The 26,321-nt window shown below is 45.4% G+C and overlaps 3 protein-coding genes across 14 annotated transcripts in view; 1 reads left to right on the plus strand and 2 right to left on the minus strand.

Moving 5' to 3' along the window:
- SLC38A6 (solute carrier family 38 member 6) overlaps positions 1 to 5,791 on the minus strand; it is a 37,815-nt gene extending 32,024 nt beyond the window's left edge. For 5 of the 10 annotated variants that reach the window (XR_014955816.1, XR_014955814.1, XR_014955815.1 and 2 more), the window contains exons 1-4: positions 5,596 to 5,790; positions 5,011 to 5,132; positions 4,233 to 4,306; positions 154 to 206 (exon numbers count right to left, since the gene is read on the minus strand). Coding sequence is in view for 5 of the 10 variants with exons in the window: in XM_085580921.1 (XP_085437047.1) it covers positions 154 to 206; positions 4,233 to 4,306; positions 5,011 to 5,132; positions 5,596 to 5,754 (408 nt within the window). In the remaining 5 variants the exon portion in view is untranslated. Of the gene's footprint in view, positions 1 to 153; positions 207 to 4,232; positions 4,307 to 5,010; positions 5,133 to 5,237; positions 5,396 to 5,595 lie in introns of those variants that run through there. The other 5 variants (XR_013340134.2, XM_021554466.3, XM_085580922.1 and 2 more) reach the window with 4 other exon arrangements.
- On the plus strand, positions 5,354 to 12,069 carry TRMT5 (tRNA methyltransferase 5). 3 transcript variants are annotated; one of them, XM_085580920.1, is made up of 5 exons: positions 5,354 to 5,483; positions 7,622 to 8,271; positions 8,573 to 8,697; positions 10,113 to 10,767; positions 11,778 to 12,069. In XM_085580920.1, the coding sequence occupies exons 1-5, from the start codon at positions 5,452 to 5,454 to the stop codon at positions 11,840 to 11,842; spliced, it is 1,527 nt and encodes a 508-aa protein (XP_085437046.1). In that variant the 5' UTR covers positions 5,354 to 5,451; the 3' UTR covers positions 11,843 to 12,069. The 3 variants fall into 3 exon arrangements, with proteins under 3 accessions (XP_085437046.1, XP_085437045.1, XP_021410140.3); XM_085580919.1 differs by lacking the exon at positions 5,354 to 5,483 and adding an exon at positions 5,924 to 6,650; XM_021554465.4 differs by lacking the exon at positions 5,354 to 5,483 and adding an exon at positions 5,924 to 5,965.
- A 1,974-nt stretch (positions 12,070 to 14,043) lies between these two features.
- MNAT1 (MNAT1 component of CDK activating kinase) overlaps positions 14,044 to 26,321 on the minus strand; it is a 117,764-nt gene continuing 105,486 nt past the window's right edge. Inside the window, exon 8 of the mRNA XM_021554535.4 lies at positions 14,044 to 15,197. Coding sequence (XP_021410210.1) covers positions 15,077 to 15,197 — 121 coding nt within the window. The 3' untranslated portion in view covers positions 14,044 to 15,076. The remainder of the gene's footprint in view (positions 15,198 to 26,321) is intronic.

The following is a 26,321-nucleotide window of genomic DNA, read 5'->3' on the forward strand; positions in this document are numbered from 1 at the left end:
AGTGAAAAGCTTCAGGCTGTAAGGGATTCTTCAGCATACTGTGGTGTCAGTAAAAGACTATTAATTCCATTTACATCTCTTTACTATGCAAAGAACATTTGCACATCAGAAGCATGCGACCAAGAAGAAAAACAGGTAAAAATGAATACTTACCCTTCCAGTTGATCCAAATGCAAAAAGGCCAAGGTCTTCATAAGAAGTGACAGCTGTGGTAAGGGAAAAAAAGAAAAGAGCTAAAATATCTCTAACTTGAAAAGCCCGAAACCTCTATTCTTGGCCCTTTTTTCCCCTTTTTAGATTAATAAAATTCAGGATTAAAATAATATTTCATAGTAGCTTTTTACTTACAGAATAGCTTTTGTATACACCAGTAGTCCTGCTACAAAATATAGCTCTATGCTCAAACATTCAGAGATTCTTCAGAAATTCAATTTAATATTTGTAGTTACAATATTTAAAATATAATACTAGTACCTTAATGGCAAATTGCCTTCTCCCAAAGATTTTCTTTGTGGGTGAAGAATTACAAAATTAGCATTAGCAATGAGATACAAGATATTTCTGTATTTTATTTTTTAAAAAGCAGATTTTTAAAATTAGGATGACAACAGAGGATACATTTTCATCTTTCTACAAATATAAATATTATAATCTTTCCAGCTTTTAAGAATTAGGCCCTATATATTTTCAAGAGAGCAGAAAGTAAACAACTTCTTTGGTTGAAATCTATTATTAAAAAAACCCAAAAGAAAACCCAAAGCAAAACAAAAATCCTGCCCTTACCTGCACCCAGCTTACATAATTACATGAAAACAGCCTGTGGTTTCCTGTATAATTTTGCTGGGTTTTAGCTGAAGCTCACGTCTATTATTGCTGGTAGCTCAAAACAATCCCTTCTCAGAGAGAGGGGAAGTCCTATTAAAGCCTTTGTTACTCTGTATTTTGTTATTAGAAACTCAAGCAATATCAAAAAGATGAAAAGTTTTCTGATAAACACCCCTCATTTCTTGGGATTTGATAAAACTGCTGTGAATGCCTCAGAGGGTAAAATTAATCTCAAACCCACATAATTCTGTTGTCAGGACATTTGGTTTCTCTTCCTTGGTTCTGTCTGGTACAACACTGCTCCTGTCACATCTTAATTGAGGGCCCAGCTGTGCAAGCTGAGCTTTTCACACCTGAGTGAAGCCCGGCCTCTGCAGCAAATGACACAAGGCATGGGACACACAGGCACCTCACAGAGATCAGGGGACAGCACTGGAGCCTCTCACTTGCCCAAGCTTAGGTGGTTTTATTTCATGGAACTTCTGCACACAATCAGATCCGTGCCCCAGAGGGGAAATGAACTAAACAAAAACAAACAGAAACCAAACCCAACAAAACTTCATACAGTTTCTCCTATGATTTTCTCAAGGGTAGTGTTTCCCATTCCGCTCTACTACAGACACCAGCACACTATGACAATACAAATGAAATTTAAAAATTAAATGAGCCAGATTCAGTGTTCAGCATAAACCTGCAGCTATCTCTAACAAATATAATTAAACAAAATATATGTCTTACTAGATTCTACTCTGTGTTTTTCCTAATTTCCATTTATAAAGTAGCTGATCACAAGGGAGAAAAAAAGCATTTTAGGTAGCCAACTTCATATCAGTAAAATAGTAAACATATTTAAGAACAGGTTGTTTTTACCACATGGTAATAAATATACAGCACACATGTATAAGGAGTTATGAATAAAGAGAACAAAATTTTCCACACAATTCCAAAAAAGCAATATGAAACCTTAAGAATATTTTCTGTAGTAACTGTTTCTGTAATCAGTTTAGTCCTATGAACACTGGGAAGTCCTAGAACTTGATCAAATTATTTTTGTAATTTCAAGAATATATGGAACAAAATATTTGCAATTTACATAGAGATAAGTTCTGCCTGATTAGTTTGTTTTTTATCATATTATTGACATTCCATGGAAATTATCCCTTTAAATGTGAAGGGGCAAGTATAGTACCAGCAATATTTGTGACTAACTCCTAAAATGAAAGGAAAAAAACAGCCACAAAACTTCAAAGTGCATCCCACTTAAATTCCCAATTCCTCTGCTTTACAGAGTAAGCTCAGCCTTTATCAGCCCAAAACAACACGGGTCATACTGAATTAACACCAGGACAAACACTGACTAAACCAATCTCAACTCAAACACTTGACACTTGGGAATATTTTTTTTGCTAAGCCTGTTGGTCTACACAAATCACTTGATTTTGTCAAAGTCCAGACAAATATAAATGAGTAACCAAAGCCACTTCTTTATTTTTGGATTGCAACTAAAATGCCTGTGCTTAATAAATCCTGGCCTCTGTTTAAAATGGAATTAGTATTAGTGCTTTCTTTTCAGAAAGTGTTTTATAGGTCATCTCTTTCCTAAATAATAGTTTAGAAACCCTTTCAACAGTTTCTCTTCACCACCTTTACATTTTTCTAGCTTGTTTTTAATATAAAAATACTAACATTTCCTTCCAATTTTCTCCCATGGATTAAGTTTAATATTCTAATACTGTTTACAAATTAATATAGATTTTTAAAGAAAATGTTTAATTAAGTGTTTTGGAAACAAACATGTACAGAGATTTTACTTTGTCAAGGTACAAAAGTTGTAGTTCCTACTTTTAAAGACAGTTTTCCAAGGAAAAACTTGGAATGCTACCTAACATTTAATTACTTCAATAGCTGACAGGAATTACAGAAAATATAATCTCAAATCTTATTTTAAAAATGAAAAGACAAAAGTTCATAAATCCAGCAAACTTATCCAGACATAGTTCTGGTGAAAATCCTACCTGCCAGCATTAGGTGCTAACTAATTATTAGTTTCAGACTGGAGGAATTCTTCATCCTGACACTTCAGCTGTATGCTATCAAAATGCATTCCTGAGGTGGATTGTTGCCTTTGGACAAGAACTGAGGAGTTAAACCCTTCTTGCATATCAGGCCTCTGAGTTCAGAACATCCAAACTGTTCTTACTTCAATGAACTTAAATCCTTATTTTGCAATAATCTCTTTAATTATTTTCTTACTAGACAACAGCTTAATACAACTTAATGCCCATAAAATACAGAACTTTTTAACCTAAAGTGAGAGGTTAAAAAGGCCATTAAAATTACCTGAAGTGTCTTTTTTTCTTTTTTTTTTTTTGCTTTTCATGTACCTCTCTAGCTTCATGTTTCAGGTCCTGATTCCTTTCTAACATGCAGCACTCCAAAAGGAGAAAAAAAATTACCTAAGAATTAATCTCAAAACATCAAGCAGCCAACAATACCAAACATAAAAATAAGCCTACCTCTGAGGGGTGTTTTTTAAGAATGTATGAAGAAGGTCACTCAACAGGTGGGGACAGGAGCAGCAGATCTAAGAAGAATCAGGAAGCAATCATCTGAGAGACCAAAGGCAGCTAAAGAAAACAAAGCCAAAGAGGAAAGAAGCAGAAGCTTTCTCCCACCACCTTCAAAAAGAGAGGAAAACAGATGAGAGGGAAACAATAAGCAGTGAGACTTCCTGCTGCAACATGATCTTTGTGTAGGAGAAGTGAAGGAAGGACTCAGTTGTTTCAGTAGTAATTAAAAGAAGCAGGAATTAAAACATGAGCACGTTTGACTGCAGGTATTAGAATGGACTGTTTGAAGTGCCTCAAAGCAGTGCAGTTTCCAAGGGCTGCAACATGACTTCTCATTCAGCATCAAAAATGCTTTGCAAGCTTCATCTATAAATCACCATGAGAATAATGATGATTCAATATGATTGAAAAACCTGAAAGGTATCCATTTCAAACCATGGACAAAAACATATGCACTACTCCTAGGAAAACGAAAGGCTTCTATTTTATTGCTCTTAAGCATTCACTGAAAGCAAAAGCACACAATGAACTAGTGAAGTTCAGCCAGCACCAAAATAATTTTGCTGCAGAAATACAGGATCTCTCTGGAAAGATAAGAGAGTTACTTGGAAAAAAGAAAAATAAAAATTTAGAAACCAGTCAGTTTGGGATTGGCTTTGCATAAAAAGACTCAAAATCCTGCTTTTAAATGGCAGATATTGTTAAAAACATTAAGTATTTCAAGGTCAGTCAATCAGACACAACTGTAAACTGCAATCTTTATACTGAGTCATGTCTCTGTGATAAAACTGAGGAAATATTTCAGAGCTCACTGTTAGATAAATCCTTTTCACTTACCAGTCTGAGTGCACATACTGAGCAGAAGAAACACAGAGTAAGAAGCAAGGCTGGCAACAATCAGCAGCAAGATACTGAAAACCACAAAATATTCACAATTAAGCACTTTTACAGTACAATGCACTTTTGAGCTTTAAGAATGCTACTCTTGCAAAAACCAAGCTACAGGATTTCCTCATTTTATGGCTTTTATCTGCTGACTATGGTTCACGTGGTCTCTGATCTTCCCAATAGTTGCCAAGATGCCCTGATGTGTGGATTACAGAATGGCCATCACCATGGGAGTTTGTGTGTGCACCTATATACAAACACACATCCCCCAGTGAAGAGAAATCAATGCTTAGGAAATGGTCAAAGGGACAATTCCAGTGACTTTGGCCCCATTACCCACAGGGTAGCATTTGCAACAAGTGGAAGTGCAAACAAAAGCACAAGCTGATTGACAGTTTTCAGCCACATATCCATCCTATTCCAGAAGGCCCATTCCTGGAGCTAAAGGAGATCAGAGTTTTGAAAGGAAAATATTAATCTATCAGGAGTAATGGCCAAGAAATTGCCACCCTGTGGCAATTTAATGCAATGTCTGGGTATGATTTATGTTAGGCCAGATCTGAATGACTAAATCCAAAAGGGGAAGATCTTAATCAACAATTCTGAAAAGCACAATATATTCATTTCTTCCTCAGATTTGTACAGGAGTCTCAGGAATCAATTTTTGTTCAATTTAAACCTACAAGGGGCACTTAAAAATGAGTATATGTAAAATCTGAAAACTTACCTAAACCCCATGATCCCTGTGTTGGCCATGGCATAGGATAAGCCAAGTATCCCACTGCCCATGATTGCATTCATTAAGTTAAACACTGAGAAAGCAAAGGAAGAACCACGACTTGAAGAACTCTGTGAAAAGGACAGAAAAAAGAATAAAATTAATGAAAGAGGTCTTTTGATCTTTCCTAAAATGAAAATTCAAGGGAAGGGGCAAGGGTCAACTTCTTCTTTAACCTGAAATCGCACTTCTCATTCTAAAACGACACAAATCCTTGCGCACACGCGATCCGCCCCGTGAGCATCTCAAGACGCCCACAGCCTCCGAGCAGAGCGCAAAAGGAGCAGAGCAAGATCCAGGCTCGGAGCATGCTCCCCCTGCGTGCTCGCAGCGGGGGCAGTGCCCCTGGCAGCGCTTCCAAGCGGGGACTCGCAGGGATCGGGAGCAGCGATGGGAGCAGAGGCTCATCCCCCCCGCTCCAGGTGACTCTCCCCTGCCCGGAGCGGCCGCGCACAGCCCCGTCCCGCCCGGCCGAGCCTCCCCTCAGCCCGCAGCGCAGCCCCCGCAGCGCGCTCCCTCCCCGCCGCCCCTCACACGCACGCTGCCCGGCGGCGGCGGCAGCAGCGGGGCGGTCTCCCGGTCCTCCTCCTCGTCCTCGTCGTCCTCCTCCCGCCGCTCGCGGGCGGACAGGTACCAGCCGCGGGCGGGCAGGGGCCGGGCCCGCCCGGACCCCCAAGGCGGCGGCGCCGCCATCGCCCCCCGCGCCCGCCGAGCGCCGCGGAGGGAGCGCCGGGGGCGGGGCCAGGGGCGGGGCCGCGCGGTGGGCGGGGCCGCGCGCAAGGGGCGTGGCCTCCGCGCCATGCCCGCCTGTGAGGGGCGGGGCGCTGTGGGCGTGGTCAGCGCCGGCCCCGCCCAGCCCGGCGCGGCGGCCATGACGCGCGCGGCGCGCGGGGCCCGGCATGAGGTGAGGGCGGGGGCGGGGGGAGAGAATTCCCTGAGGGGAAAACGGGATAAGCGTGGTGCTGAGGGGAGGACGGGGTAGTCGGGGATCGTGGTGCTGAGGGGAGAATGGGATAGTCGGGGATCGTGGTGCTGAGGGGAGAATGGGATAGTCGGGGATCGTGGTGCTGAGGGGAGAACGGGATAGTCGGGGATCTGGTGCTGAGGGGAGAATGGGATAGTCGGGGGCGGGGAAACGGGATAATCGGGGATCGTGGTGCTGAGGAAAAGGGTGCTGGCTCTCCATAGACGCCTCCAGCCAGACCCAGCCTTGCGGGCGGCTTTATTTTAGGGGTTTAATCCAGAAAAACGACAGGATGAGAGGACGTGGCCCCAGGTTGCGCCAGGGAAGGCTCAGTTTGGCCATTAGAAGGAATTCCTCACAGAAGGGGTGCCCAGACATTGGAAGGATGGAGTCACTGCCCTGGAGGTGTTTGAGGAAAGGTGGGGCGAGCCACCCCGTGCCATGGTGGTGGCGTTCGGTCTCAGTTCCACTCCATGGTCCCAGAAATCTGCTCCAGCCTATTTGATTCTCTGGGAACCACACCAGTCGTTTCCACCCCGGGAAAAGCACGGGGATGCTCAGGCCTCTGGATGAGGATTTCTCCTGTGCAGCAGGCAGAGGAATGCAGTGTGTCTGTCGGAAGGAGGTGTGCTCTGCCAAAAGCCTGGCTAAGGGAAGTGGGCGGCCCGGGATGGGATTGGGGCGGGACAGGGGACGGGAGCAGGAGCAGCTTTGGCAGGGTTTGGGCGCAGCAGGTTTGTGAGGGACAGAGCACACAGCCTGCTGTTACCCTGGAGAGGGGCAGGGCTGAGGGAGCCAGGAAACAGAACCAGTTTCCTGGCGGAGCCTCTCCCTCAAAACAAGCTTTTACAAAAGTCAGGAGACATGCCAGCCTCCAGCACCATCTAAATTATTGGTTCCTGCCTTGAAGCAGCCAGTGCCAAGTTAGAAAATTGGGCCCTTTTGGTGTGTCTCTAGTGGAGGAAACCATTTAGAGAAGTGTAAAGCCACTTTTCAGGTTTCCATCACGTGGATGAACCGGGGCTCAATGGCAGGAGCAGACATTCCTGATGCTCCTCTGGACCTTACTGGGGACACTGCATTTAATTAATGACCTTATTGGTATGCACCTCATGGAGCAAAGATCTTACAGAGCATGGAACTCCTTACACTGGGGCATGGGAGGCAGAAATCACCAAAGAGTGATCATGACCACTGTTGCTAATATCTGTTTTCTAGCAACCACTGCTTGGTAATGAATTTTACCAGGCACAAGAGAAATCCAACAGGAGTAGGATCAAGACAGTAGAAATCTTTCCATTGGGCTTACTGACATTAAATTCACATTTATTAGAACAAAGAGAGGTCATTGTTTTTTTTGGCAGGAGGGGATTATCTTGCTGCTTGAAGTCAGTTAATGTTTGAATCTAAAACTACATTTGCAAAATAACAAATTTGCAGCATATATTTCATAATAAAGAGCTTTTACTAAACTATTGTGGATTGTTTGGTACAGATGGAAATTTTGGTTTAAGAGAACAGCAAATCCATGTGATTTGCAGCCTTTTAAATGGAATGATTACATAATGTCTATAAAATGAATAATTTCTCTTCTAGGACTTTGTGGAGATTGAGATACTGTGCCAAACTACTGAAAACTAATCATTTTAGGACAGCTGCATCAAATACATCATTTCCAACAGTTTGGACGCTATTGGCACAACATTCTGGCAGAATACCTGGGCTCTTTGTAGTAGTTAAAAAAAATACTTTATCCACAATGCCCGAAACGGTGGAGGATCAAACTAATCCAGAACTGTATTTGCCACATCCTGGAGTGCGTGGGATGACGGTGCTCAACAGAGAGGCTTTCAGAAGGACAGTGGTTGTTCCAGCTCTTAAAGTCAAGAAAGAAATTGTGCATAGTGTGCTCAAGTCCCTAAAACAATCAGTACTGCAGCGCCCCGGCCTCAAGCGGGTGGTGGAGGATCCAGAGGATGAGGACAGCAGATTTGTTATCCTGGATCCTCATAAAGTACCAGAATTCTCATTAGGAGAGTCAGAGCAGCAGGTCCTGAAACAGCTCAATGTCCACCCTGAGGTGTCCAAGTACCACCTGGAGCTGAGCTATGAGAATTTCAAGACGGAGGAGATCCTGCGAGCCGTCCTTCCCGAAGGTCAGGAGGTCACCTCCGGATTCAGCCGTGTTGGCCACATTGCTCACCTGAACCTCAGGGATCACCAGCTGCCCTACAGACACCTGATCGGTGGGTGAAGCAGCTCCTCTCAGGAAGGTGTTTGTGTCATCTGTATTTTGTTAAAAAGTTGCTGTGCTGAGGGGCACAGCTCTCCTCTCACTGTGGTGCTCTCACTGCACTGAGCCATGGCCCAGGGTGAAGTGTGTGCCTTGGAAAGGGCACAGCTGCAGCCCTGAGTCATTAGAGGGAGGTTCCAACACACACTTACTTCTGTTAATTTACCTGTAAACAGCAGGTTTGTTGTTTCTGTTGTAAAACATTAAAAGGTCCTGGTCCCTTAACTATAACTATTTCCCACCCTTTCTTTCAGGTCAGGTTATAATGGACAAAAATCCAGGAGTCACCTGTGTAGTGAATAAAACCAATATTATCGACAGCACATACAGGAATTTTGAAATGGAAGTGCTTGCTGGAGAGAACAACCTGGTGACCAAGGTACAGGCCTTTTCCCCTGGTATTTTAAATTTAATATGGAACCTTCTGGAGAGGTGTGATGCAGGGATGCTGCCGAGGCCATTCCTTTGCACAGTGTCCTTCCTGACACCTGAGCCTAAGGGTTGGCTGTTACTTCTGCATGCCTTTGTCCTGGTCTGCCAAGGGCAAACTCAGCCACAGAGATCTGGAAGGCATGTATTCTTCCAAGTCCACAGCCTAGATTTAATGATGTGGATTTGATCTAAAAAAATCCAGTTTCCTCATTTCACCATGCCTTGTACAGTGGCTGGTACAGAAATTTCTATCTCACTGACTTTGCAACTTAGGCAACATTTTGCCTTTGCCTTTTTCCTCTCCTGTCAGCAGCAAGACAAACCTCCTGCCTCCTCTGCTCTGACATTTATCAGGTGTAATCACTGTGTAAATGCCAAGTGTTCTTCACATAGGGTTTCTTGTCAGTAAATGGAAACTTGGCCACTGCTTCCACAAAAATATTTTCTATTATCTGTTAGCAGCTTTATACTTTCAAAGGAGAAAACATGAGATTATGAAATAAAAAGTGTAATGACTTGGTGGAACACCCTGTTCATGCAGAGAAGGCTGTTGGATTGTCAAGGCAGCAGTGACAGTTCAGTATTAGGCAGATGGTGTCACCACACACCTGGCACACCATGGAGCTGCATCCAGGAGTGCAGAGACACTTCAGGGTGTTTCTTGCTGGCAAAGCAAACCATGTCGAGATCTGGATCCCATGTTACTGAATCTTGGAATCAGACAATTCCACATGCTGGTGCAAAGAGAGTATTATCTTGCATCCCATTCTCATCTGAATAAATACTGTTCCTTTTCAGGTCTGTTCTTGAGATAGTGGTCATCCCAAAGCTTGGGTTTGGATCAGCTTCCAGACTCTGTCACCTTGGGAGATGAAATACAGTATTTTTCAAGCTGCAGAACTGGCTCCCAGTGGCTTTGAATTTGGCTGACTGTTCCTGTTCTTGGGCCTATCATTCTCAGACACTTATTTACTGTGTGCACTTCACAAAGGAGGGCTTGAGGCATCTTTCCAAGGTCTGCTTTCAATAAAGGGCTGTCAGCCAGCCACAAAGCTCTTGAAAACCCTCAGATTTTTTTAGGGTCATTTTAAGTTGCTGCTTTATTTCCACCTGGTGATTGAGACCTGCACAAAGCTAGCCATTGGGATTGACACTGGGACATGGCTGTTTCTGACGAGTTATGTTAAAGATTTAAGATCAGTTAATTTGATTGCTTAGCTCATCTATTTAAGATCCACGTATGCTACCAGTGGGACAATGCTGATGTACATGTCACCTTTCGGTAAGGCACCTAATCTGGTAATGCTTAAATCTGCCTGGAATTTGAACACAGAGGCTTAAGCAAATGTTTTGGACTTCCAGGTCAAAGAAAATAACATTGCCTATGAACTGGACTTTTCCAAAGTGTACTGGAACCCGCGCCTGTCCACCGAGCACGGCCGTATAGTGGAGCTGCTGAGGGCCGGCGACGTTCTCTTCGACGTCTTCGCTGGCATCGGGCCTTTCGCCATCCCAGCGGCCAAGAGGAAGTGCCGAGTGTTCGCCAACGACCTCAACCCCGAGTCCTACACCTGGCTCCTGCACAACTGCAGGCTCAACAAAGTGGACACCAAGGTGAAGGCGTTCAACATGGACGGCAGGGACTTCCTGCGGGGCCCAGTGAGGGAGGAGCTCAGCAGAGAGCTCCCGCTCCTCAGGGAAGAACAAAAAAACGCCTTCCACATAGTGATGAACTTGCCAGCTCTGGCTGTGGAGTTTCTGGATGTTTTCAGGCATCTCTTGGTCGGGGAGCCCTGCAGCCCTGCTGGCCTTCCCACTGTGCACTGCTATGGGTTCTCCAAACACAGCAACCCAGCCAGAGACATTCAGGAGCGAGCGGAAGCTACGCTGGGAACCTCCTTGGCTGGACGCTGCTCCACTTTCCTGGTCAGGAACGTGGCGCCCAACAAGGAGATGCTGTGCCTCAGTTTCCAGATCCCAGCAGACGTGCTCTACAAGAGGCCCTGCCCTGATGAAGGTAAGGAGCAAACCTCCCACGTGGCACTGGGATTTCAGGCTGGTCCCACCCGGTCAGCCCCGTGGGCCGCTCCTGGTGTGTGACAGTGGCGTGGATGTGGCACTGAGCGCGGAGGTGGCCGGCAGGATCGAGTTCCTGCACGTGTGCAGCAGCTGCAGAGCTTCCTTGCTTTGCTAACAGCAGCCTGCTCCTCTGATCCCAGCATGAGCCGCCCCAGAAATATGGTGGACTGGACAGGATCACCCCACAGGCCATAAACCAGACCTTTATGCCTCAGGTTGAGGCTGAAGGAGGATGGGGACTGGGTGATCCTTGTGGGCCCGTCCAGTGCAGGATATGCAGTGGCTCTGTGATCTAATGCCAAGCACACATCTCTCTTAGCTCAGTCCTTCCAAACTGGAGCTGTGTTTTTGCCCAGATCAGTGCACTTCCAAGGGGCTGGTCCCAGCTCTGACCTTCTCCTTATGCTCACACAGACTCAGTGAGGTCTGCAGTCAGCACATCAGCAGAACCAGGTTCTGTACCTGACTGAGTTTAACTGACACATAGATACCCTTAGTGATCTTCAGTGCTGAGTTTGCTTGTTTGTGGGGTGGTTTTTTTTTGTTTATAATTGTTCGTTGAAGAAACTGGTTGGTTTCAGTGACCTTGAGCTTTGCACTACATGATAAAGAGAGCAGAAGGAGGCTTTCATCTGCAGTTACATGAACTGGATGAAAGGAGGTTTTTTTAAAGCTTTAATGCCATGAAACTTATTTTTATGCTGTTGTTGGGTAGCTCTGAAATGTAGGTCAAATGCAGCTCCATACAGGTTTTTGGAGAGTCTTTTTTGGCTTTCAGTAGAGACCCCCATTATTGCTCTAAGAGTTTTCATTTGGGACTGCTAATCCTAATTTTAACTCTCATCTCTTCCTGTTAAATCCCTTAACAGAGCTCCCTTTTCCAGAGCTTGTGCTAGGTCAGTCTGTTTACTGTACATTAAATAACTTACTTTTTCTAACCTTTTCCAGCAAAACCAGCCTCGAAACGTCTGTGTACCAGCCAAGATTCTTCTGAAGAGAAGGTACTGAGTTGAAGACCAGAGCTATAGTGACTACCTTAGTTTGTGTAAAGGATATTTGGGGTGTCTCTGTTTTACCCCTTGAGTAGTAAGGTGCAGAACTGTGTTCCTATCGAGTTGCAGCTTTCCTTTGGGAGCCTTGCTTCCTGCAGTCACCTTTTCTTCTCATTGTGGGAACAACTGAAATTGCTACTACAAAAATTTAAAATGTTATTCTCTTATAATAAATTTGTTTTGGTACTTCCCTGCTCTCTATTGTTTCATGCCCTGTGCTAACTCAGTGGCAGGGCCTGGGGTAGTTTTCTGCTGTAGCATTTTGATGATGTGCAAGTTGTGGGAAACACAGTCTTTAATGTCTTGTTGGGTCTAGGGAAGGTGACTGATACAACCCCTGCCCTGGATTCTCCCTGACAGATGTTCTGGTTTCAGAACATTGGATTATGGTTAGCAGATGTACAAACAGCTCTTGTTTAAGCAAGGTAACCTTTCAAAAGCTTAACCTGAGATACCAAAAGGTATCAGGTTAGCTCAACATTCTGAGGTTTTGAGTAAAAAATTATTTTTAACACCAAGATTTAGTTAGGGATTAGTTGACTCCTAATGTTGTGTTTGCCCACGGTTAGAGCCAGAAATACTTTAATGTCTTTTGCACATTTGCAGATAAAGTTCATGCTTGCATTGCAGCTCCAGGCTGAAAGCAGCACCTGAAAAACAGTTCTGTCCTCCTGAAACCTTGTCCTCCTGTGGCTTTTGTGCCTCTGCCCTCTCCAGCCCTCCCCACCTCTGCCTGCTCCCCTGCTGCAGTCCCTGGATGATCTTTCTGCCTGGCTGCTTGTATTCCGCAGGGATTTGAAAAGCCTCTGCCTTTGATTTCCTTTTCTTACCCATCCAAACTATTGTTGGGCAATGTCAACCACAAATAGTTTATTTGGCCAGAGAACTCGGCTCGCCCTCTCGGTTTCAGATATTTTCCCTCAGCCCAAGCTCTGAGCTCACGCCCAGCAACCAGATGTCTGTCACCCTCCTGGCCCTGCTGCTGTGGCTCCAGCCCCGAGCCTGCAGCCCACTGCATTTTTGGTTCTCACCCAAGCACCACCAAGGGCCATGGGTTTGTTTTGCTGGTGGCTCCGTGTGACAGCCTTTCCTTCCCTTGGCTGCGCAGCCGCTGCTTGGAGCGAGCGCTCGCAGCCGGGCTCCTGCAGGATCTCATTCCTCAATCCCCAGGGACTGTCCTGGCTCCCCCGGCTATCCTGGTTCCTCCCTGCCTGCTCTGAGCCCGAGCACTCCTGCTCAGGCCTTCAGCAGCAGCGCCTGCAGCCCCAGCCTGCGAGTGCTCTCCTGCCAGGCACGGCTCTGCTGGGATTCTGGCCCCGCTGCTGCTCCGCTGCCTGTCCCGTTTCCTGACACCTCTGCTGCTCTCCAGCTGCTGCCTTCCCCCTTTCCATAAACATCTGAAGGCAGCTCCTGTTCTCTGGGGCCCCCACAAACAGTGATAAGGAGTGCTGGAGTGATAAGGCCCCCCACCACTCTGGAATGGTGCAGCCACCCTGGGATCCCTGCCTTACACAGACTGGGTCCCTGTGACTTCACATTGCTTCACAGCTCCAATTTAGGGCTTGGCAGCACTGCACCGATCCAAACCAGGCTTTGATCACCATTTCTGGGCCAAGCCTGTAAAATATGTAACTCTGATTTTCACCACAGTGTCCCAGGGCAGGCAAGGATTTGAAGTGGTAAAAGTTCTTTTCCCTGAAGGACTGAATGTCAGTGTCATTCCAGCAGCACAACTTCAGTTTAGATACTAGTCCAGCAGATACATCACTATGCTCATAACGAGGGGTTTTCCAGCTTTCTGTGCAGTTGCCAGTTCCGTGTACAAGAAATGGCATAATAAATAATAGCCACGCTACACACAAGTTAATGAGTGTATTGAAATCATAAATATTAATATGCATATGCAGTTCTGCATTCATTAGGGCATAACCTGGGGCACAAAGTGAGTATAAAGAGATCACTGGTGATGTGCATCTTTGCCAGTCTGGGTGGGCAGAGGGGAGGCGAGGGGAGGAAGGAAGGAAGGATCTGATCTCACCTCTGCCTTCTGTAACATTCCTTGTCAGCAGCTGTTCTGGGCACAACCAAGGGGATTTCAAAGGGCAATGGGAATTTTGCCATCTCCTCCCATTTTCTCTAATAAGAAAACACCAAGTCTGGAATAGATCTCATTCATCTCTTTATTACAGTATAGAAAAAGTACATTCATCTAGTGCACGCCTCAGCAGGATTCAACATCTATGAGCAGGTGGCCTATGAAACATGGCCCAAGGTGGCTGTCCTGGGCAGATTCCCACCTCCTGCAGTTGGTCAAGGCTCCATTACAAGGAGCAGGCAAGGAATACAAAAAGGATCACATCAGGTGGCAGGGATCATCCCCAAAGCCAAAGGGATGTACCTACCTAAAGAAACCCCTGAGTTTATGACAGAAAAGTTGCAAATAGAAATAAACAGGGAAAAAACAAACATACAAAAGCAAAGCAAACAAACAAACCCCAAAAGGGAACCCCACAATTGTGACTATGACAGTGACTTCACCTTAGATCGCTTCTAGAGCACCTCAGCTGAAAGACCTTGAGCTAAAGGTTTTTTTCCAAGCAAAGGTAAGAACCAAGTGACACACAGAGGAAGGATCCCACACAAGAGTTGTGTCAGCATATTTCCAGAGTTTCTTGTCTCATCCAGCTGGCAGGAGGAAAAACCCACTTGTCTAAACTGGGAAAACTAGTTTTATGGGAAGAAAATGTAGGCTTGAATATTGACACTAAATGTTATAATCAAAATGGCATTTAAATGCTTGTGCAAATAAAACCCTGCAATAAGAGTAAAACCACAAACTTTATTAAAGTCTGGCTTTATTTAAAAAAAAATTTACAAGTGTATTTCTTTAAGCCTCAAGTTCACAGCTGAGTTATTCACATCTTCCATTAGATGTGGCTTATTGCTTCAGCCTCCCTCAGCAAAGTGCCACATGACTAACGAGTTTCCCCCTCCACAAGAATGTCTCTACCATTTTACACAGCTCTGGTGCAGAGGGGGTTTGGTTTCCCTTTAACGCTGAAATGCAGCTGGTTTTGCAGCAGAGGGGTGCACAGAGCAGCGGGTGCAGCCCGGCCGATCCTGCCCCGCCTTCGCTGCCGGGGGTGGCTCCTCGCCCCGCTGGGTGTCCCTTGGTCACAGGCTGCTGCTCCCTGGCTAGCTGGGGTGCCAGAAGAGCCCGCTGAAAGCGTCCTGCAGGGCCCGGTGACAAGCCAGGGAGGACGTGTAGCCCCCAGCCAGGTCCTGCGGAGAGGCGGCTCGAACGTGGGTGAGGTACCTGCAGCAAAGAGCAGCGTCACTTCAGAGCAGAGCAAACACACCAAACACCCCTGCAGTTCACAGAACAGCCAGGTTGAGGCTACTTTTTAGGAGAAAGCGAGGAGATGGAGCTGCCCACTGCCCGCTGGACACATCGGGATAAAACCTCTGTGAGTTAAAGCAATGACGCTCCTTCAGCCAGGCTGCCCCAGGCAGCGCTCTGGTGGCACAGGGTTAGGGGCACCCAGGGGTTTGTGTTCTCTGTGCTCGCTCTGGGGGTGGCTCATTTCCCCACTCCCACAGGTCCTGCCAAGACAAGGACACCACCAGGAGCTTTCCTGCACTCCCACAGGAACAGGAGGGTTTCAACTCTGTGACAGACGCTCCTCCAAGCTGACTGTGCTGGTTGCTCTGATGACCACAGCGCTGAGCTTCCTTTCCTTGCTACCTGTGCCTGGAGCCCACTGACCCAGGGAAATAGATCTGTGGGAGGGCACCATCATTTTGGCTAAAGAAGGTTTTAAACTTCCCCATTATCATCATGACCCATTTGCAGAGCTGTCTAATTCTACCCCAAACCTTCCAGGGCGTTGGGTTGACATGGAAGCAGCAGTTGACATGGAAACACAAACACGCTGCCTGGGCTGGCACTGCCACTCTTGGCTCCCCTTGGCTCCTTCCAAGGGCTCCACCCCAGCCACACACGCTGAGAGCTCCTGCTAAAGGATGGCTCCATCCCACACTGTAACCCCACAGCTCTTGCACCCCGTGAGACAAGGACAAGAGAGATTCTTCACCAGTTTTGCACCAAAACCCCATCAAACAGACAGATCCACAGCCCAGCAGGACCAGCATGAGAACCATCTCCAGTCCTGACCATCAGACACAGCCCCACAAACACCAAGTGCTTTCCACAGGGGCGCTTCAGCCGCTGTTTTGATTCCTCACTTGGTACATGTTGCTCCTGGGAAGGTTGAGTCATTCCACCTCTGGCTTGGCAATCCAAGCATAAACTTGCAAAACGCACACAGCCTTTTATAATGTTATCCCAAGAAACCTAAAACAGCTGCACTTTTGGCAGGAAAATACAGGACCACCAGTAAAATATCCAAAACAGTTGCATCTTTTAATTTATGACTGTACACTGTTTCCATAAAGAGTATATAAAACAGGTCAGATTTTATAGGTAAGACATAATAAACAGTCATACCCATTGATGCCATAAAAGCATAGAGAAAGATTACTGAAAAATGATAAATTACAGTTTTAAAAACTGTATTTCTTGCACCTAATAACTACAATGCACAGACATGAGCAATGTTTCTGAGGGATTCTTGGTGAGATGCTGAAGTTGAGACTGAATTTACCTCCTGTGACCGAGTTGAGGTGTTTTGTACCAAGCTGTGACAGAATCTGGCCCTCACTGCCAGACACTGGTTCCCATCAGCACAGACAGAGGCAGGAGAACACAAAGTAATAATAAAATAAACCCTTTTAACAGTGCTTAGTCGAAAAGAATCTACAAACACAGCAACAAAGCTGGTCCCATCTCTTAATTTGCAAGGGGAGGTGGTCTGCAGAGATCTCCTGGTTTGTGGCAGAACACATTTTATGGGTTTTAAATATTTTTTTTTTACATTCTTGTTACTTGTCCCTTAATGTTTTAAGAGGAAGATCTCATCCTTCCCAAAGGACTTTTAAAACTGCTGTGGGAAACAGGAGCTCATTTCCCCAGCCAGGAATGGTGGGCACTGACAACAACAAATAATTTCCTTCAAAATGATGGTGTGAAACTACCTCTACCCTCCAAAACAGAAAGTTTTACAAAAATCAGTTCCCATCTTGAATTTCATTTCTATCATATTTATTTCATTGCACAACTTCATTTTCCCCTCATGCATGAAACAGTCCAGTGGAAACGGGAGTATTTTACATTTCAGTATTAACAAAGGTTGGTTGTGCCTTTCTCATTACTTTTCTTATCTTCCCTTACTTATATATCACTGAAAGGAGAAAAACAGAGTCTATTGTTTCCCTTTTTCTAGGACATCTGAAATTGGAGCGTTAGTTTCATAAGAAAACCTGACTTCCAGCCACTGCAGCACTTGTAATTAATTGGGAGGTGATCTCTGAAGCAACACAAAATCATTGCCAAAAAGGCTCCCATCGACTTTTACTGCACAACCTGCCCTAATTCTCCTCACTCCTGTGAAACGAGCACCGGCTGCTGGCTGTCAAACGAGGTCTTTATTTTCTTGTTAAGTATCTGAACTTACTGCTCTTGACCCATTTAATTACTGTGGTCCACCAGGCAATTGCAAAGAACCTGCCAGGCTGAAGCCACACAATGAGAAGCGAATGATTTCTGCCGGCTTTTCCACACCAGTCCCCATCTGTGCTGCCTGATTCCAGCCATCCCCTCCACAGGAGAATCTCTCTGAACTGGATTCCTGGGGTTTCTGGCAGAGGTCAGCACATCTTTTCATGTACACCTTTACAACAGCAGCAGGAAGAAGCGCTTGCCAAGTTTTATTTCCAAAAAGCCGAGCTCCGTTAGGTCTTGGGACCTGGAGGTAATTGCTCTCACTAGTTAGCAAATTCCAGCACACTGGGTCTGTTTTTCATAGGTTTATTTTAAGTACCTGTAAATCTTATAAGCAGAAACCAGGAAAAAGAGGTTTGCTTTTTCTGGTGCAGATTTTTTTAATGTTACTTGTTTTTACTGAGGGCAGACTAAACTCTGAAGTTAAAAAAAAAAGCCTGCACTATTATTTTTGAGCAGGGCTAAAGGGCTGTGTGTTCCCTGCCCCACCATTTCACACTTCCCATTCCCAGCAATGCCTATGCTCTGCCTCGGGCTGTGCCCAAACAAGCCCCCTTTCCCTGGCTGCAGCCTTTGGATGTTGATCTTCCCCATTAAGCTTTCACTTCAGTTAAAACACATCATATTTTGTTCTTCATGAGCCTTGGGGGGCTCATTCCTGACCTTCAGTTTCTCATCACCCTGGAGGGGATGGGAGAAAAAAAAAACCAAAAAAACCCTCCTGCTTTCAAGGAAAGAGGTGTAATTCACACTCGGAGTGGAGGCTCAGAATCAAGCTGGTTGTTCCTGGGAAGGGGTTTTCTTGGTGCTTTCTCTTTTCCCAAGGCTGTGTCACAACCACTTCCCAGGACAGGCCAGGACTGTGGAGAGCTGCGTGGGCTCAGCGTGGCAGTGGATGCCATCCCCCTGTGCCTTCCCAGGAACCCAGTGCCCCTGGCACTGCTGCTGCTGAGAGCCAGAGAACCCAACAGCAGCTCAGCAACACCCAGGGCCACTGGCAAATATCCCCTCACTGCTCAGCAGGGTGGTCTTGTTCCAGAGAAATTCAGGAAAGACGTCAGAAACAATCAGAGAGAAGGGAGAAACAGCACAGTCAAACCTGGCTAAGATAAACACCAACCAGAAACCAAACAAAGCTAAAAACCTCCACCTAAACAAACTAAAAGAACCAAACAAACAAACAACAAACCCAAACCACCCCACAGTATGTCCCTTCACCCACACAACTGAAAGTACCAGCACTAGGGATTATTTCACACAATTTTCCTGCTACCCAAGACAAATACACTCCCAGAGGTGTTTCTGCAGATGCATCACTTAGAGATACATATGGAAGAACTGTGTATTTGGCATACAGATTTTTTTTCAGCTATTAGATATTTTATGGGAGTGAAGAAAAGAAAAATCATTCACAAGTTGTTTGATAGGGGAAAAAAAAAGAAATAATTTTCTTCTATTCTATTACTGCTCATCTGATTATGTGCAGTATGACATAAAATAATGGGGCAGACATTAGATCTCTGAAATTTTCCAGATTCATCATTTAAATAATAAATAGTAGTTGCATAAAGCAAGCAAAATACTCCAGTCTAGAAAACTGTGAAGCACTAGGAAGGCAGTAGCATAGGCTGCTGCATTCCTGAGCCTTTCTGGAGGCAGCATTTTCACTGGATTTACCAATCCCTGGGATGAGCTATTGCTGTGCTACTCAGAGGGAGCTGCAGGGCCTGGGTCTCATCAGAAGGAAGGAACTGGACTGTGTCTGGCCTTGCTTCTGCTGAGGAATGTGTGGCCAGGGTTACTCTATCCCTGAGCAGGTACAACTGAGCTCCTCTGCTCTGTTTTCCTCTGAACCACTGAGCTCTACCACAGTCAGTCCGTGTAGCCAAACAGAATTTGTTTATAAAATGAACCAAGCTCATTGCTGTTCTCCATTAAATAGCCCCAGGAAATGCATTGGTGTTGTTCAAATATGGTGTGGCTCTCCCTCTCTCAGACTAATATGACTAAGGCAGGGCAAAAACACAAGGCACAAAGCTGGTACTCAAACCCAGAACAGCAATTCATCGTTCCAGGGAGTAGCTACAAGCCTGATCCTCAAATTTAAAAAACAAACAAACAGATTTTCATCCATTTTAGCAGACACTATTTGGTATCAGAAGTTCCTGCTGAACTCCAGCCTGTTCTGGCACAGAATTCCAGCTCAGTGCAGCCATGAGCTCAGCAGGGGCTCCTCATGAGCCCAACCAATCCCTCCTTGCCCAAGGTCACACTGCCAGCCCTGGCAGCAGCTGGGCACCTGCCACTCCTCTCCTCCATCCTCCACACCCCACAGACAAAATGGGAGAAAATCTATCTAATCTGTCTAATCACTGAAGGAGTTCTGTTATTTGTTTGGGGTTTTTTCCAGTGCTTCTCTGTACACAATTGCAGCAATCAGTGTGGATGTCAAAACAGGGCCAAGCATGACGAAGGAGATAAAAAATACATTTTCACCCAGATTATGGCACCTTATGGACTGGACACAGCCCGTAGTGCAGGGGTACACGGAAAAGTCACTCTAAAAACAGCAACAGAATTTTGGCCACTAAAAATCCCTGCCAAAGACAAGTGATCCAGCACAGACACTGCTGCTGCAGCCCCAGCAATCCCACCTGCACACAGCAGTGCTGTGCACATTCAGCTTAGTAAGCCAGGCTGCTTTGTTATTATAAATAACCCTGTGCTGCTTTCTGAGGGCTTAGTGAGCAGAAAGTTCTCTCTGAGGTGTCAGATGAATGCCAGATCCTTCTCCATGCCACAAACTTGCTCAGCCCATTTCACTCACCCCTGCCCCAGGAACCTGCTGCAGAACCATCGCTTACTCATCACAATTCTGATTTCCAGCAAGGAAATTTAATGCCTTCATCTTGCAATAAATTCTGCAAAAGCAGATGCCTTCTGTCTCTAATGGATCTCTTTTTGTTACAGTTGAGGATTAAGAAAAAAACATAATTAAGAGTTTAAGCTCCTAGAACTTTTAGGTTTTCTGAGTGAAGAACTCTGTTCCACCAGAAATAAACTTTCCCAGTAAAAAAGACAGGAAATGTCCCAGCCCAGAAAATCAATAGAAGAAATATAGGACTCCTAGTGATTCTTTTTTAACCTCTTCCATCTGCTTTTTCTAAACAGCAATTTGTTTCAAACACTGTCAGAATTTTCTCAGGGCAGGAGTCTGTGTAAACTGCGTGTGGTGAAAAAAAGTACTTTAAAATTAAAACAAAGCAGGTCTGCCACAGCACATCTCAGCTAAGATGGAACAGGACAGAGTTCTGCTAGCAGACACTGAAAGAGGCAAAAAAAAAAAAAAAAGCCCCAAAATGTGATATTGGCTATGAAACAGCTGTTGCTGATAATGCCAGTTCTGACTCCAAAGGTAAAAATCAGGGATGAGTTATTTCCCCCTCTTTTCCCCCATTCTCTTCTCCCTTACAATGTCCTTTATATAAAGGGCAAATCTTTTGGATCCTGGAAACCCAAAGCCACCAGTGTCCTGCTGCAACAGTGACCCAGCAGCACCCTGGGGCTCAGAGCTCTCTCTCACCAGCTGCTGCAGGGACCAATAAAGGAATTTCTGAGGGTTTAATGTAAAAACTACAGCACTTGAATTTGATGTTTCACATAAACTGTTTCCTCTGTTAATGCTGAAACCCATAGATGACCTGTAAGATATATCTAGTGACCCATCTCAGAGAGTTTATTACAGATATCTCTGAATTGGTGAGTGCAGTCATGAACCTTGGAGTACAAAAACCTTTAAATGCAAAGACCCAAAGTCACAGAAGCTTTCCTCAGTGGGGGAAAAGAACAAGATCAGATTTTCCCATACGACTTTCCCTAAAAACTTCCTCTTTTTGTGACAAAATCCAGAACCCAGAGACCAAACATTACCACTGAAAAGCTAATACATTGGCGAGTGGAATGGAGGGAAATCTCTTTATGACAGCTACCTCAAAATATACCTTCAGTGCTCCTCATAAAAAACCCAGCTCTTCTCCTGGCAGAAAAGGAATTTTAAAGGAAGAAAAGTTTTAGAGAGCACCTGGTTCTCCAGCATTTTCCCAGCCCTGCAATTCTACTGCTGCCCTGGTTTTTAAATAGATTTGAGACCAGACTCAGGTACTTGCATTTATTTAACACATAAACATTTGCTTTTGGAGTAACTGAGAAGCCAGTGCTGTTGCCTTGAGGTAAGATGAAAAGCTGCAGAGAAATTGAGATCAAAGGAAAAGGAGAAATGCCTTCCGCCTCCCAGAAACTGATATAATTTTAAAAGAAGTGGATGTTTTAAAGTGTAAAGACAGGAAACTAATGATGAAAAAGGTTTTATAGAATAAAGGAACCTTTGTACTCCTCTGCCCTGATATGCATTTTGCACATTTCCTCTGCTGCAGGCTGGATGCAGCCCTGGGACAGGACCTGCAGGCACTGCCAAAAAAATGAGGTTTGGACAATTCCAGTCCCACTGCAGGGCTCTACCCAAGAAGGCCCCACCTCAATACAATTATTTCATGTAGAAAAAGTCTATAAACTCCAAGTGCAATGGACCACAGACTTTGAGACGATCAGCTTAAAGCACTGTAGCCTGTAGATACAAAAATTACTTTGAAATGGGACATAAACCCCTGAAATGGTGCAAGCTGACTTATTTCCATCTTCAAAAGGAACTGTAAAACCAATTACACCTGGAGATATTACAAGTGTTCACAAGTTAAATAAACCTCCTCTTTTCACTGAGGAGTTATCCAAGCTAGAGATCCACATTCAACAAGAATTCCCATGTATAAATCCACTGCATGCTTGAGAAACACATTTTGCCCCTCATATGAGCCCACAATTCACAGTGGGTGTCTGCATATTCCCTTTGATAACAACCAAATGCTACATTTAATCAGCTTTTCTTAACATTTGATCGGGCAGCATCATTCAGATGAGGCATAACAATTCCAACCTTAGAAAATATGAATACCAGTGCAAGAGAGCAGCTAATGCCTGTCTTTGGAGCACTCAGTGATTCTAAGCTTATGTGGGAAATCTTGAACACAGTTTCAAAAGTTAAGTGATGATAGAGGTCATCTTGTTTTGTTGGGGTTTTTTTTAGTTGAAAAGAAAAACAAACAGCCCTGAAGCTGTGGAAGTACATTACAACCCCACTGAAGAACCCTTAGAGAAAGGAGGAATATCCTCAGCAGGTTTAAAGTTACAGGTTTCTGTGCTTTGCAGGGAGGATTCAAGATAAGGATTATCTGGAAGTTCTCATTTTAGCACATGACCACCTATTTTAGAATAAAAATAGGAAATGGAAAGCAGAACCTGCACGGATCCTTCGCAAGCAAAGGAAAACTAAAGGCTATGCAAGCTCTTTTTGGTCACGTGTTTTAGCTCTGTAAAGGATATTTTATATAAATTCCATGCTGGCTTCTCTTTCTTTGATTGCTGGGGAGTTTCCTCACATCCCAGTAAAATAATTTAATTATTGATGGCTCCACACGTGTCAGAGAAGAGCCATCACTGACTGTGCTGTATAAACAGTTTCCTTCTTGTTGCTCACCCACGCATCTCCACACCACACATTCCTGCCAGCTCCAAAATACACACAGGCACTACCATTTGGATTACTTTTTTTTTTCCCCTTTAAACTGCAAGCATTTCTGCTTCAACTCCTTCCCAAAGAGCCGCTGGCATTCCTTACCCCCATGCACTTAGCTGTGACCAGAGGTTAGTGTTTATTTCTAGAAGCCTTGCTCACAGGAAGCCTTCCTTCAGCGAGCGACTTCCGTAACTCCAGAGGGGCTGGGATGAGCGGGGGGCACCTGGTGCCCCATTTGTCATTTTCCTGAGGTCACCCGCCAGCTGTCTGTCCTCTCAACACCCGGCCTCAGCCCCGCGCTCGCTGCATTCCCCTCGCTCGGGTTTCCAGCTCTGCACTTCCAGATCCAGTAAATCAATCAGCCCCCACAGAAAGGGCTCCAGCAACTGCAAGCGAAGCGCTGGAGCAGCACAAGGACACCGCGGTGCCCGCGCTGGGGGCTGCGCTCTGCGGCTCTCGGGGTCACTCGCCGCTGTCCCCCGGTCCTCCCCGGCCCCCCGGGACCCTCCGGGGACCGGGGTTTGCCGTGGTCCCGCTGCCCTGGGCTCACCAGGCGGCGGCTGGGTTGGCACGGTGGAGCTCCGGCGTTGCCTCAGTCACCACAAGGGATCAAGATAAAGAGACCCAGAGAGACCAATGGTATGTTGTCCAGAGAGATTATATTGCCTGAACGCTCGCAGGGACCAAAGGCCCTGGGCTAATGCCCAGATACAGTTTTATACAGCAAAATTAAGAGATAAGGTCTAAACAATAGAGACAGTGTCCAGCTTGGGAACATCAGAACCACCCCAGGGGTCAGGTCCAATGGGAACTGCTCAGGGGTGGGGAGAAGGGGGTTTACAGAGGAATGCTGAAGCGAAACTTTCCCGAAACAATGGGGCATACAGAAATGTATCTTTTCCTCAGTTTACCATTCCCAAGGCCTTTCTAAAACCCTTCCTCCACACTACCATGTCAGCATGATAGCAACAGCGCTGCAGGGCTGCGCTGCAGGGCTGCCACGGATCGCACCTGGCAGTGCTGCAGAGCTGCAGCTGCATTTAGTTTGTGACTAAATTAGGCTCTGCTTGACCTCGGTAAAAATGGCATTGAACACAAGGGCCTTTTCTCAGCTGTGATATTGGATTTTTTTTTTTCCTTTTCAATGGCTAAAACAACCATTAAGTCACCATTGCTGTAATTGCAAAGCAGCTCTCTTTTTAATGTGTTGTGGAAATGTTTTGGCATAGACTGATCTCCGAATTCTTAATCTTTCCCTCTGTCCTCCAACTCCACACTTCCTCCCACACACTGTCTTTAGGCACAAGGGCCTAAAGGGCACAAGAAGAACATGGATGTGTTTAAATATATATTCTAACTCTGAGGAAGTTAACCACTGTTCTGTAACTTTCTGCCTAAGTCAAGACTGTTTTCATAAACTTATCTTTTTTATGTAAGGATAGGGCAAGTTCAGTTCTAAAGACAGCACTGTGTCTTTTCTTCCCTGGGCTGGGCTCTGGGAATACAACTTCCTTCTGCAGGCAAGAAGGGAGAACACAGCTTTTATTCTGAAAGACAGTTCTTTTGGACACACAAACTCTTCTTTCAGGATAAAAATTCCCTCCTGTTCCTCCCTTTTTTTCTGTGTTCCACACACCCCACTGAGCACCATGAAACCCCCAGCACACAGCCAGAGATCCATATTGATGAACTGGGGCTTTGGGAGAGCTACATGAAAGAGATTCCTCCAGCACCAGCTTCCATGCAAATTATGCATCTGTAGGCAAAGGGAACCATTTCTGAACAGAGCACTCAGTCAGGAACACCTACAGAAGGAGGCTGGAGATGCACAGACACTTTTTTCTCCCTCTTTTTAGCACATTTTCTTTGATGCACAGTTCTGAGGCAACAGACAAGGACAGCCCTGATTGTATCACAGAATCACAGAATGATTTGGGATGGAAGAGACATTAAAGATCATCCAGTTCCAACCCCCTGCCATGGACACAGGGATGCCACCCAGTAGCTCAGGACACATCTGCAGAGTCCAGGATGGCTCCAAGCATACAAGAGGTATTTTAGCCCCAGGAGTGCTGGATTTCAGGCCCAAGGCTGGAAAATGAAGTGGCAGAATGCTTTTAAAGGTTTTCTTGTATTTAAGGACTTGCTTTTGTCCCCAGATCACTGCTGACAGAAAAAAACAAAACATATGAACACAGAGAAAGTGGTTATAACCTCAGCTTTGAAATAGTTTCCCCAGGCAGAAAGTCAGTTCTGTTTTCACTGTGACACAGCATCCTCTGTTCTGACTGAGTAGAAATGAATTCACATCATATGGCAATTCCAGCTTAATATGACTCAAAATAAAATAGCACAAAAATTTCTAGAGGGTTTTTAGCTGCTGATACTGATCAGATAAGTAAGCTGCCAAACCTAAAAATTATCTCAAATGAAAAACTACGAACTCTCACTTATTCATTTCAGATAAGAAGAACCCAAAGTTATTTTCTTCAGGCAGGATGTGGAAAGTGCAATTGTTGAAAGCAAATCATGCAGCTTGAATGGCAGTATTTAAAGAAGATGAGATTGTTCAGGTCAAAAGAAGGTGAAAACCAGGTGGCTTTCTCTTGCAGCTGACTTGTGCTCTAATGCACGAGCTCCTCAGCCTCCTCAGGTTCTGGCTGCTGCTGCTCAGCTCAGCAGTTCAGGCTGATGCTGAGATCAGGTTTACAGCTCCCAGCCAGGCTGGCGTTTGCTCCCCAGGAAGAGCTGGAAGAGGTGGGAGGGAGCAAAGAGGGCAGGAGCTGGGAGAGAGGCTTCTCCTCAACACCAGGGATGGCTGAAGATGAGAAGCATCTGCCCCAGGCAGGTGCAGCCTTTGGGCTCAGCTCCCAAACCCCCAGAGCAAAGGAGCTGCACAGCCCCACTCTGGCACGGGGCTGGCACAGCTCCCACAGGTGGGGGAGGAGGGGAGACTTGCCCTGTTCTCCTGAAAATATTTTTATGGGGGAATGAAGGGGGAAAAGCCACTCCTTCAATCCTAGCTAATTTCCTCCTATCTGTCAGCTATTATTATTTGGCTTAAATATAAATCATCATTAAGGCTATTTTTTTGTTTTAACAGCTTAACAATTCTGTTGTGAAATCTGGGTAAAATTCTCTGGATTTTATTGTCCTTCTCTATTGTGCCCTGGTAGAATTTCTAGAGGGGA

Source organism: Lonchura striata, chromosome 5 (genome assembly GCF_050655825.1).
Source record: "Lonchura striata isolate lonStrDom1 chromosome 5, ASM5065582v1, whole genome shotgun sequence".
In the NCBI taxonomy this organism is placed as follows: Eukaryota; Metazoa; Chordata; class Aves; order Passeriformes; family Estrildidae; genus Lonchura; species Lonchura striata.

Coding starts and splice junctions, on each gene's coding strand:
- TRMT5 (XM_085580919.1), top strand. CDS start 6,499: ATGGTCCCAGAAATCTGCTCCAGCCTATTTGATTCTCTGGGAACCACA. Junction 6,651..7,621: donor AGTGTGTCTGTCGGAAGGAG/GTGTGCTCTGCC, acceptor TTTCTCTTCTAG/GACTTTGTGGAGATTGAGAT. Junction 10,768..11,777: donor GAGGCCCTGCCCTGATGAAG/GTAAGGAGCAAA, acceptor AACCTTTTCCAG/CAAAACCAGCCTCGAAACGT.